The sequence below is a fragment of the Sturnira hondurensis genome, unplaced genomic scaffold (assembly GCF_014824575.4).
Source record: "Sturnira hondurensis isolate 20B ecotype Veracruz unplaced genomic scaffold, ASM1482457v3 Scaffold0002840, whole genome shotgun sequence".
Lineage (NCBI taxonomy): Eukaryota > Metazoa > Chordata > Mammalia > Chiroptera > Phyllostomidae > Sturnira > Sturnira hondurensis.
Window position 1 is genome coordinate 4,806,939 of NW_028075471.1, and position 12,129 is coordinate 4,819,067.

Genomic DNA, 12,129 nt, shown 5'->3' on the forward strand with positions numbered 1-12,129 from the left:
TTTCATTGTGCCCCCACCCCCACTCCCTCCTATGCTAGCATGTTTTTTCCTGGTGATTTTTGAACACCTTGGTAATCTTCGCTCACCAGGGTCAGAACTGCTAAATTAATGAGTGAGCTCTCCCCCTCTCTGCCTTGGTTTGCTATCTATACTGCCTGACAATACCACACAATTGGTGGTAATAAGGTACAGCGTGGAGGGCGCCATTTAGTCAGATGGCCCACTCCACCACTATAAGTAATTTCTGGGCAAGTAACTTAGCTTTCTGGGCCTCAGCTTCCACCTCTGTAAAACGGGGATGATCATAACTACCTTAGGATTGTGTCCGAGTTCCGTGAGATAACACATGTAAAGCTTTTTTGCATAGTGCCTTGACTCAACCCACACTTGATAAATATTGGCTGTTAATTTAATTTTACTTTTTAAAGATTTTATTCGCTTATTTTAGAGAGAGGGAAAGAGGGAGAAAAAGGGAGAGAAACATCCATGTGCCACACATCAGTTGCCTCTCACATACTCCCAACTGGGAACCTGGCCCCGCAAGGCAGACTGTACCCTGCCCGCCAACCGCCCCCCGCCCCACCCCGCCCCGCCCCCGCCCCCCATGTAACCAGACTAGGAATCAAACCTGCAGCCTATTGGTGTGCAGGTCAGCACTCAATCCACCGAGCCACACCAGCCAAGGCCTATAAGCTGTTACTTTTAAATACAAGCACTATGTTTCATGAGAACAGAATTTGTATCTTCTTGGGTTTCAATGAATCGCCAGTACCTAGCACATAACAGTACTTAATACATGCACACACAAAACTTGGCTTACATTTGGAAATAGAACCATCTGGGTCTTTTTATGTCAACCCAAATTGAACTGCGTGGAGACCCACAGAGGCACCTGGAGCGAGTCCTGTCCTTAGGAGAGCGTGACATAAGATGCACTTAGCAGAAAAGATGCTGGACATAAACTTCCTGACTGAATGCATGCATGGATAAATGAATGTCTGTGAAGACCAAATAAACATGCCCTGAGTCCGGTACCCCATGCAGGTATTTCCACACACGGCTTTCTCCGAATTGGGTCCCCCCTCCAGACCAGAATTCCCGCTGCAAGCCCTGGGACGCCGCTCGGTGGACGTCATATCCGCGACTATCTGTCGCGCATCCGGGAGGCGGGGCAGGCGGAAGCCAAAACTAAACACCTCCAGAGTTTCTTGGGCCCAGGCTCGGGCCTCTGGGGGAAGCTCCCGGCCTTGGCGGATTCTTGCGGTGAACGGGAGTCAGGGAGGCGTCCGCATAGTCCGGCGGAGAGCTGGTAGGCGGAAGACCACGACCAAGCGACAGTTTTCCTTGGGCGGGCTCAGTCGGCCGCGCCGGGGACGCAGGACCCGCCACCCAGGCCGCGTGCCTAGGCGGTGCTGCTTGCGGCGCGGAACGTGTCGAAGTACCTCACCGCCCCGCCTGAGGTCGCAGCGGGCGGTCGGCTAGGCCCAGCCGCGAAGCTGCTGGGGCCTCCGTACATCGCGGTCTCGGAGGCGGAGGGTAGAGGTTGGGAGGGCTGAGCGGAACCACGAGTGCAGAGCGCATGCGTCCGGCGTCAGGTGGGAGCTAAATTTGTAGCTGGCGTTTGTGGAACAAAGTTGTGCATGACCTTAAAAAATAGTTCAGTTCAAACATTATACATACATATATAGATAGATATAGATGGATATATATAGAGATAGATACAGTAAGACTGATTCCCGTTTCTTGTGAAGTGTACACACTGTGGGGATGGAGAGGGGAACACAAATAATAAGAATTACATAGATATGCTTGCGAGACGGGGGGGGGGGGCGGCGGCGAGGGGAGGAGGTGCTGTAAGAGTAGGGCAGGTACACGGGGTGGGGGCAGTTGCCGTATTCGATAGCCACTGGGACAAATCGAGGGTGAGATTTGAGCAAAGCCATGAAGGGGGCTAGGGAGTGAGCCATGTGGAGGAAGAGTATTCCCAGAACGTGGAAACGCTAGGAGCAAGGCTCAGAGGCTGGAGGGAAACTGGCATGCGAAGAAGAGCTAGGAGGCCTGTGTGGTGGAAGGGATTGAGTAGGAGAAAATGGCAGGACATAAGGGACTTTTGCTTACTCTGAGTGAATCAGGAACAATTGCAAGATTTTGAGCAAAGAAATATCCATTAAAAAGGCTAACTTCAAAGATGTTTATGGCAATGACTATAGAAGAGCATACATTTTTGTGGTGAGCCTGGTGAATTTGGGCTGCCCCCCCGCATCAACCTTTTTAGTGTCAGGACAGCCTGTAGAGGGCAGTGTTGTCCTTGACCCTGAGCTCAGGCCTGTGTAGCCGGAGGTGACAGTTTAGCACTTGGTCTTCAAGTCTTTTTTAAAAATATATCTGATTGATTATGCTATTACAGTTGTCCCACTTTTTTCTCCTCTTTATTTTCCTCAGCCCTTCACCACAGCCTCCCAACAGCATTCCCTCACCCTAGTTCATGTCCATGGGTTGTGCATGTAAGTTCTTTGGCTTCCCCATTTCCTATACTATTCGTAACCTCCCCCTGTCTATTTTGTGTCTAACGTTTATGCTTCTTTGTCCCTGTACCTTTTCCCCAATTCTCACCCCTACCACTTCCTCCATGTGATCTCTATTCTGTGATTCTGTTCCTGTTCCAGTTGTTTGCTTAGTTTGGTTTTTTGTTTGTTTGTGCAGTTGTTGATAGTTGTGAGTTTGTTGTTATTTTACTGTTCATAGTTTTGATCTTCTTTTTCTTAGATAAGTTCCTTTAACATTTCTTATACTAAGGGCTCGGTGAGGATGACCTCCTTTAACCTGACCTTATCTGGGAAGCACTTTATCTTTCCTTCCATTTTAAATGATAGCTTTGCTGGATAGAGTAATCTTGGATGTAGGTCCTTGGCTTTCATGACTTGGAATACTTCTTTCCAGCCCTTTCTTTTGTGAAAGATTTCTTTTGAGAAATCAGCTGATAGTCTTGTGGGAACTCCTTTGTAGGTAACTGTCTCCTTTTCTCTTGCTGCTTTTAAGATTCTCTCCTTATCTTTAACCTTGGGTAATGTAATTATGATGTGCCTTGGTGTGTGCTTCCTTGGGTCCAACTTCTTTGGGACTCTCTGAGCTTCCTGGCAGTCTATTTCCTTTGCCAGATTGGGGAAGTTCTCCTTCATTATTTTTTCAAGTCGGTTCAATTTTCTTGCTCCTCTTCTGGCATATGATTCAGACGCTGGAATGTTTAAAATTGCCCCGGAAGTTCCTAAGTCTCCCCTCATTTTTTTGAATTCTTGTTTCTTCATTCTGTTCTGGTTGAATGTTTCTTCCTTCTGGTCCAAATTGTTTGAATACCAGTTTCCTTCCCTACACTGTTGGTTCCTTGTATATTTTGCTGTATTTCACTTTGCATAGCCTTCACTTCTTCCTGTGGTTTGTGACCATACTCAACCATTTCTGTGAGCATCCTGATTCCCAGTGTTTTTAACTCTGCATCTGATAGGGTGACTACCTCTTCCTTATGTAGTTCTATTTTTGGAGCTTTGATCTGTTCTTTCACTTGGGCAACATTTTTTTTTGTCTCAGTGCGCCTGTTACATAATAAGGGACAGAGCCTTAGGTATTCACCAGGGCGGGGCAGCCCATTTGGCTATGCTATACTTGCGTTGCGGTGCTGAATGTGGGGAAGTGGTCAAAGAGGGAGCAAGTCCATTTGCTGAGCTCTGGGTGGGCTTTCGTTCACTTTCCCTGCTACCCATAAGCAAATTGGGCCCTTCTGGTGTTGATTCCCTTGTGGATGGTTTTGGGTACATTCCAGGACCCTATGGGTCTCTCCAACCAATTCTCGTGTGAGGCTGGGAGTTTCTGCCACAGCCACAACCCCCATAGGTTTTTACAGCCAGAGGTTTTGAGGCTTTATTTCCCCATGCTGGAACCCTGGGTTGTGCAGTGTGTCTCACTCCCCAGTTCCTGCCGGTTTATCCACATGCAAATGGTGGGACTGCCCATCCGCCAGCCGTCATCTCGCCTGCCCAGTCCTCCAGCTGCTGCCTTGCTGTACCTCCTCTCTGCCCAGGCTGCCTGTCTCTGCCCCTCCTACCAGTCTAAATGTTTCTTCAACTCCTTGGTTGTCGGACTTCCAGGCAGTTCAATTCTGTGGCAGTTCCAGTAATTTTTTTTCTTTTCAATATATTTTATTGCTTATGCCATTACAGTTGTCCCATTTCTCCCCCTTCATTCCCCTCCATACCCCCTCCCCGACCATTCTCCCCTTTAGTTTATGTCCATGTGTCTCGAGTTCTTTAGATTCTATATTTCCCATACTAATCTTGCCCTCCCCCCTGTCTATTTTCTACCCACCGTCTATGCTACTTATTCTCTGTACCTTCTGCCCCTTCTCCTCCTGCCACTCCCCTGTTGCTAACCCTCCATGTGATCTCCATTTCTATGGTTCCACTCCTGATTTAGCTGTCCTCTTAGTTTGCTTTTGTTTTAGATGTGGTTGTTAATAACTGTGAGTTTGCTGTCCTTTCACTGTTCATATTTTTTATCTTTTTCGTAGGTAAGTCCCTTTAACATTTCATATAAGGGATTGGTGAGGATGAACTTTTTGAATTGGACCTTATCTGAGAAGTACTTTATCTGTCCTTCCATTCTAAATGAGAGCTTTGCTGGATAGAGCAATCTTGGATGTAGGTCTTTAGATTTCGTGACTTGGAATACTTCTTTCCAGCCCCTTCTTGCCTGGAAGGTCTCTTTTGAGAAATCTGCTGACAGTCTGATGGGAACTCCTTTGTAGGTGACTGTCCCCTTATCTCTTGCTGCTTCTAGGATTCTCTCCTTCATTTGAATCTTGGCTAATGTAATTATGATGTGCCTTGGTGTGTTCCTTCTTGGGTCCAACTTCTTTGGGACTCTCTGAGCTTCCTGGATTTCCTAGAAGTCTATTTCCTTTACCAGACTGGGGAAGTTCTCCTTTATTATTTGTTCAAATAAGTTTTCCACTTGTTGCCGTTCCTCTTCCCTGTCTGGTGCCCCTATAATTCAGATGTTAGAACATTTAAAGATGTCCTGGAGGTTCCTAAGCCTCTCCTCACTTTTTTGAATTCTTTTTTCTTCCTTCTTTTCTGTTTGGTCATTTTTTTCTTCCTTCTGGTCCACTCCCTTGATTTGAGTCCCCGTTTCCTTTCCATCACTGTTGGTTTCCTGTGCATTTCCCTTCATTTCAGTTACTTTAGCCCTCATTTGTTCTTCTGATTTGTGACTAAAACCAACCAGTTCTGTGAGCATCCTGATCACCAGTGTTTTGATCTGTTCATCTGATAGGTTGGCTATCTCTTGGTCACTTAGAAGTATTGGCTCTGAGGTTTTGAGCTGTTCATCTTGAGCCATAATATTTTGGTCTGTTTGCTCCTGTTATGTATGAGGGGTGGGGCCTTAGGTGTTCACCAGGGTGGGGCAACTCAGTTGCTGGGTTGTGATGCTGTATGTGGGGGTGGGGTCAGAGAGGGGCAGTGGCATTTGTTCCACTCTCTCTCGGATTTCGGTCTTCTCTGCTGCTTCCCAAAAGCCAACCAGGCTCCCCTGGTGCCAGCTCCCGCGTATGTGAGCCTGTGCACCCTCCAGGACCCTGTGGGTATCTAAACTCTCTGTGAGCCTGGGAGCTTCTCCTGGCACCTCGAGCCTGAAAGTTTTTTCAATTGGTGCTTTTAGGCTTTAATTCCTGTCGCTGGGGCCCTAGCCTGTGTTGTCTCCCACTGCTTGTTCCTTCGCCTAGGTTATCTACATGTGAATGTGTGACCAAAGTCAGCCAGCNGCAGTGGCATTTGTTCCACTCTCTCTCGGATTTCGGTCCTCTCTGCTGCTTCCCAAAAGCCAACCAGGCTCCCCTGGTGCCAGCTCCCGCGTATGTGAGCCTGTGCACCCTCCAGGACCCTGTGGGTCTCTAAACTCTCTGTGAGCCTGGGAGCTTCTCCTGGCACCTCGAGCCTGAAAGTTTTTTCAATTGGTGCTTTTAGGCTTTAATTCCTGTCGCTGGGGCCCTAGCCTGTGTTGTCTCCCACTGCTTGTTCCTTCGCCTAGGTTATCTACATGTGAATGTGTGACCAAAGTTAGCCAGCCAGCCACCTTGCGCCCTCACTGGGTCTGCCCGTTGCCACCCCATGCCTGGGATCTGCCAATGGCCGCCTGCGCGCCTGGGTTGGTCAGGCCGCTTTTTCCTGCCCAACCCCACTCCACTGCTGACTCCACCCCTCTTACTGGTCTGGCTGAATGGTTCCTTGTTGTCGGACTTACATACAGTTCAATTTTCTGTATTTTGGTTGTGTTTTTGTTACTAAAACTTTGTTGTCTTTAAACTTGGTTGTGCGAGGAGGCACAGTGTTTCAACCTATGCCTCCATCTTGGCCAGAAGTCTAATTTTTTGTTTTTAAATTTGTTGTCCTTTTGGTTGTGTCAGGAGGCAGAGTGTATCTACCTATGCCTCCATCTTGGCTGGAAGTCCTCTTTTTATTTTTAAGTGTACAGTTCATTGGCATTAAGTACACTCAAATTGTTGTGCAACTCTCACTCTTATCCATTTCTAGAATATTCCATTAGTCTTCACTGTTACTGGCACCCTAAGCTGCAAGCCCAATCTCATTCCCTCTCCATCAAGCAGCTAATGCCATCGAGGCAGTCAGTAACACCTAAAAAATACCCATCATGCTCCAGGCAGTGAGTTAAATAATTGAGGGTTTTGTTCTCCCTGCCCTTCTAGTCAGGGGAGACTAGTGACTGGGAAAGAAGCTCCAGGTAACTATTACTGTGGTCCTAAAACCAAAGATACTCTTGAACGTATAGGCCTAACACTTCTGCCATTCATTCAGTCCTGTTCAGAAGTGTTGAATATCTGCTCTGTTGTAGACACGGTAAATATTCATGTCTGTCCACCGGATAGGTGGATGTAACTTCTTGAGCCTGATTTTCTCTGGTGGCCATCGTGGAGTGGTTGGAACTGGGCCTGATCCATAGAGGTTTTTTCAATTGCTGGTCTGTAGCTTTGCGGCTTTTGATAAGTCCCTTTCCTTGGTTGGGCCTCAGTTTCCTGGTCGCTTTAGTAGAGGAACCAGATATTAAACAAATGGACAGTGTTAAGAGATTATATAACAAGGAAACCTAACTTAAAATAGGGTATCAGAGAAGGCCTCCCTGAAGAGGTGAACCTCCTGGCACAGGTGAACTCTAAGCTAAAATGTGAAGGCTGAATAGGATCTATCCAGAGGGAGAGTGAGGAAGGAGTGGAGCCACGGACAGGGATTCTCTACAGGGAGGTCAGCATGTTCTGGGTTCTTGAGAGTTTCAGGTCTGTGAGAGATGTCATTGAGTGCCCATTCCAGGAATTCCTCCTCAAACCCCTTGCCGTTCAAGCTCCATCTTTCCTAGGGCTGCCAGACCTGTGCTGACCCAGCCCCCAGACTGAGAAAATTTGCAGATCCAGCATGGGTGGGGACAGCAGAACTGCTTACCACCTCTCATTCTCCTGTTCGTGTTCTGTGTTGACTGACAGTAAACAAGAAGAGGGCCTTCAGATCCAGATTTTACTCTTTTTACTTTGACCTTTTTCAATTAAGAGGCCTACCAGAGTGGTCTTGAGGGCACTCAGAGTGGTTGGAATTTCTGTATGGCCTTGGGCAGTTGTTACCTGTTTTTGCCAAGCCTTGTTATCCTCTTCTTAAAAACAGGAATAACAATAGCTTTTATATCCAAAAATTGGATGTTAGTGTGCTTAGTTCTTTAAAAAAGTCACATAGGCAAAATTCTCATTTAAAAAGTGAAAAACAGCATGTACCTTGCTAATTAATTTCTAGCCCCCTTGACTCTTAATGTAGGTGTAATCAGCATCGGAAAACATGCCAGCCCCAGCTGCCGCATACGAAAGAGTAGTTTACAAAAATCCCTCTGAACACCACTACATGAAGGTCTGCCTGTAAGTTCAGTCTCCTTGTTTCTGTTGTTTATTATATTTTTTTATGAATTGAAATAGCATAAAATTTAATGCAGTGTATTTTTCTTTTTAATGTTTTTTACAGAGAATTTCAAGATCATACAATTGGACTGAATGCAGCTCAGTTCAAGCAGCTGCTGCTTTCAGCCCTGAAGGACCTGTTTGGCGAGGTATGGACTCACTTGGTAGATTGAACACTCTGAAGATCTTTGTAATAAACACTGAAAGAACATTTTTCTAAACAGTTTAAAACTTTAAAACCACATTTGAAATTTCAGCAGCCGACTTCCAGAAATGGCAAAATTTTGGTAGGTGTGTTCAGTATACTTTCTTTTTAACAAGGAATTTGTTGGACAAATATTTATTTTAGTGCAGTGCCATGCAAAGTGGGGTTCAGGCTGACAGCCTGCAGACTGTCTTTTGCCCATTTTGAAGATCCGTGGCTCACAGCAGAATGTAAATCAGCATCTCACTCCTTTACTGAGAAAGTCTCCATATGAACAAAACTGAGCTGAACCAAACAGTGCATTTACTGATATTGTTGATTTCCATTCTGATGCAGCTTTTTATCTTATCACACACCAGCGTTCTGAGCAGCAGTCTTGTTCTAGCATTCACTTGAAAATGGAGTTTTGAAAGAGAACTAAGGTGATTTTCTGGAAATATTTCTTTTTTTTCTTTTTGTTGATTTATTTTTTTACTTATTTTTAGAGAGAGGGGAAGGGCAAGAGAAACATCAATGAGTCTCCTACCGGGGACCTGGCCTGCAACCCAGGCATGTGCCCTGACTAGGAATCGAACCAGAGACCTTTTGGGTCACAGGCCAGCACTCAATCCACTGAGCCACACCAGCCAGGGATATTTCTTGATTCATATATTCTATCAAATCAAAATCTGCTAAGCATTTAGTCAAAATTTAAAACTTTTATTCCACAAAAGATTCAGTCAAGAGGACAAAAAGACAAATTATAGACTGAGGGAAAATATTTGCAAGTCACATATCTGACAAAGGACTAATATCTAGAATGTATAAAGAAATCTCAAAACTCAAACAGTACAATTAAGAGAAGACCAAACAATACAATTAAGAGAGATGAATAAGACATTTTACTCAAAAGGATGTACAGTTGGCAAAGACGTGCATGAGTGAAAAGCTGTTCAACATCATTAGCCATTAGGGAAATGCACATTAAAAACAGTAAGATATCACTACACACCTAACAGAATGACTAAAATAAAAAATTGTGATAATACTAAATGCTGGTGAGCATATGGAGAATCTGAATTACTCATACATTGGTGTTGGCAATGTAAAATGGTATAGCCTCTTTGGAACACAGTTTGGCAGTTTCTTAAACAGACGAAATATGTACCTACCATACAACCCAGCAATTGCATACCTGAGTGTTTATCTTTAAGAAACTAAAACTCAATGTTCACACAAAAATATGTATATGCATGTTCATAGAAGCTTTATTAGCAAGAGCCCTACAGTAGAAATAAGTGAGATGTCCTTCAGTGGATGAATAAACTATAATACATTCATACCATGGAATATACTCAATAATAAAAATGAGCACACTATCAATAAATGTAACAACTTGACTAAATTCCCAGAGAATTATATTAAGTGAAGAAGCCAGTCCCAAACAGTAACATACTGGGTGATTTTATTTATGTAATTTTCTTGAAATAACATAATTACATAATCTGGGGAAACATTAGTGGTTGCCTGGGGTTAGGATGTCAGGGGGAGTAGGTATGGCTGTAAAAGGGTAGAAGGAGAGCTGGTGGTGGTGTAGTTCTTTATCGTGATTGTGGTGGTTACATGAAACCACCTGTTGGTAAAACTGGGTAGCACTATACATACACATACAAGCAAACAAATATGAGTGCATGTGTGACTGGTAAAATCTGAATTAACTCTGGTTTATCAATTTCAGTTTCCTGGTTTTAATGTCATACATGATGTTAACTTTGAGGGAGGCTGGGTAAAGGGTTTGGGAGACCTTCCTGTACATTTCTTTGTAATCTCCTGTGACTCAAATGTTTGAAAATCATGCCCTGGCTGGTGTGGCTCAGTGGATTGAGTGCCTGTTGGTGAACCACAGGGCCGCCGCTTTCATTCCCAGTCAGGCCACGTGCCTGGGTTGTGCGACAGGTCCCCCGTAGGAGGTGCACAAGAGGCAACCACACATTGATGTTTCTCTGCCTCTTTTTCTCCCTCACTTATCTTCTCTCTAGAAATAAATAAATACATCTTTAAAAAGAAAAAAATCAGAAGTCTAAGAAAAAGCCTGGGTAGTTAACACACAATACAATATACAGAGAATGTATTATAGAGTCGTACACCTGAAACCTATATAATTTTATTAATAGTGTCTCCCCAATAAATTCAATAAAATAAGATAATTAGAAATAAGTTTAAGAAAAAAATCTGTACATCCTCTCTATTTCATGTATAAAACCTGCTTCCATTAAGCAAACAGACATGGCCTCTGTCATGGGTTTATGGTCTTGGTTAGATTTAGTAAGAAACCATGTTGAACAGTTAATGGCAAGAATAATGAATATTATGGAAAAGGAAATATGTGGGTCCTATATATGAGAGACAGTAGCAAGTGACTGAGCTTAATCTTGAGGATCTGGGAAGAAACAATTTAAATGAAGATTTATAGGGTAAAGAGGCATTAGCAGACCTGGCCACATAGCTCAGTCGGGTAGATCATCATCCTGATGTGCCAGAATTACAGGTTCAATCCCTGGTCAGGATACATGCAAGAATCAGCCAATGAATGCATATAAGTGGAACAACTTGATGTTTTTCTTTAAATAAATAAATAAAGTTTTTTTTAAAGAAGCATTAACAATGTGAAGAGTTACAGGAAGAGCATTCCTGCAGGAGGGAGTTATAAATAAGCATGCGCAGTACTCTAGTCCTATTAAATAAAATACTGCTTTTTTGGAGGAGAAAAGCAATGAACAGGAATAGCTATTAGAGTTCAAGATTGATGATGATGATAGCATTATTCTGTACTTAGGTTGATGCTGCCTTACCCTTGGATGTCATAACTTATAAAGAGAAGACCTTGTCAGCCATCTTGAGAATATGTAGCAGGTAGGACAGACACTAAAGCATTTCTAGTATAACACGGATGAGAGACAGAAGAGAGCAAAAATGCTCTCTTCTGTGAATGAGAAGAGCTTTGTCGTCGTGAACTCTGAGCAGCTTTTGGAAGTTTAAACTGGGGAGAATGTGAACATTGATTTAGCAGGAAATTAGACCCTAGAGAGCAAAACTTGTGACTTACTTATAACTTTAGTGTTTCCCAAATGATGGTTGTAAACTCCGAAATATTAGAAACATTCCTAATTGGGGTTCATTCAATTCTCTGCCTGTGATACTCTGTGCTTTAAATTTTTCTCATTTAAATTAGGTTTTCTGGACCATTACAAAGAAAAGTACTAGGGAGATGTTGAAGGGACAAATCTTCCTTAATGCTTTCTTGGTTTTTCCGCAGTGGTCTTGTTAAATTGTGGAGTTCTTTGACCCTTTTAGGATCCTATAAAGGCAAGAAATGTGCTTTCAAAGTAATTCAGGTAAAGACTATTCCTTCACATATTCCAAACAAGGCTGAGTAGTTGATCAAACTGGTTTTTAATATGTGTTCCATTTTTGTGCTTGTATAAATCTAATTTGGTTAATATCACCCAGCTGAGGGGGGTGGGAGAGGAATCCAGAATTTCATTGCTTCTGGCAACGTTAGACAAAGCACTTTAGGTTATGTGGGAGGGGTTTTGGCTTAAAACTTGGAATGCTTGTGGAAAAATCTTAGCTTTTCCTTTATTGCATAATGACTAGTGCCTTATGTATTGGAATGCTCTTTCTGAGCTTATCATGACCACTTGTTTATCTAAGGCTACCTCTTAGGATGTTCATTAAGATACTACTGCAGCAGCTTGGCTTATCCTATAAAACTGGGCATGTTTCTGCATTACCCTGTGTTTCAGTGCAATTTTCTCCTGAAAATTGTGTTAACATTTTTCTTTGTCTTACAGGTTTCTCCCTTTCTCCTTGCATTATCTGGTAATAGTAGGGAACTAGTATTGGATTGAATAGTCCTCAATTTCAGAAACACTTCTCA

The 12,129-nt window shown here is 43.6% G+C and overlaps 1 protein-coding gene across 5 annotated transcripts; it reads left to right on the top strand.

Moving 5' to 3' along the window:
- Positions 1-981: 981 nt before the first annotated feature.
- RPP14 (ribonuclease P/MRP subunit p14) lies at positions 982-12,120 on the top strand. Of its 5 annotated transcripts, XM_037040779.1 has the most exons (7): positions 982-1,595; positions 2,443-2,504; positions 7,869-7,966; positions 8,070-8,154; positions 11,026-11,102; positions 11,506-11,584; positions 12,044-12,120. In XM_037040779.1, the coding sequence occupies exons 3-7, from the start codon at positions 7,890-7,892 to the stop codon at positions 12,098-12,100; spliced, it is 375 nt and encodes a 124-aa protein (XP_036896674.1). In that variant the 5' UTR covers positions 982-1,595; positions 2,443-2,504; positions 7,869-7,889; the 3' UTR covers positions 12,101-12,120. The 5 variants fall into 5 exon arrangements, with proteins under 5 accessions (XP_036896674.1, XP_036896675.1, XP_036896676.1 ...); XM_037040780.1 differs by lacking the exon at positions 2,443-2,504 and having other exon boundaries at positions 985-1,309; XM_037040781.1 differs by lacking the exon at positions 2,443-2,504 and having other exon boundaries at positions 986-1,309; positions 7,848-7,966.
- Positions 12,121-12,129: the final 9 nt, after the last annotated feature.

What these genes read in the sequence shown, in the direction of transcription:
- RPP14 (XM_037040779.1), top strand. Translation starts at nt 7,890, where the DNA reads ATGCCAGCCCCAGCTGCCGCATACGAAAGAGTAGTTTACAAAAATCCC. An exon ending in TGAAGGACCTGTTTGGCGAG is followed by an intron (nt 8,155 to 11,025) that starts GTATGGACTCAC and finishes TTCTGTACTTAG; the next exon opens with GTTGATGCTGCCTTACCCTT. An exon ending in GTGCTTTCAAAGTAATTCAG is followed by an intron (nt 11,585 to 12,043) that starts GTAAAGACTATT and finishes TTTGTCTTACAG; the next exon opens with GTTTCTCCCTTTCTCCTTGC.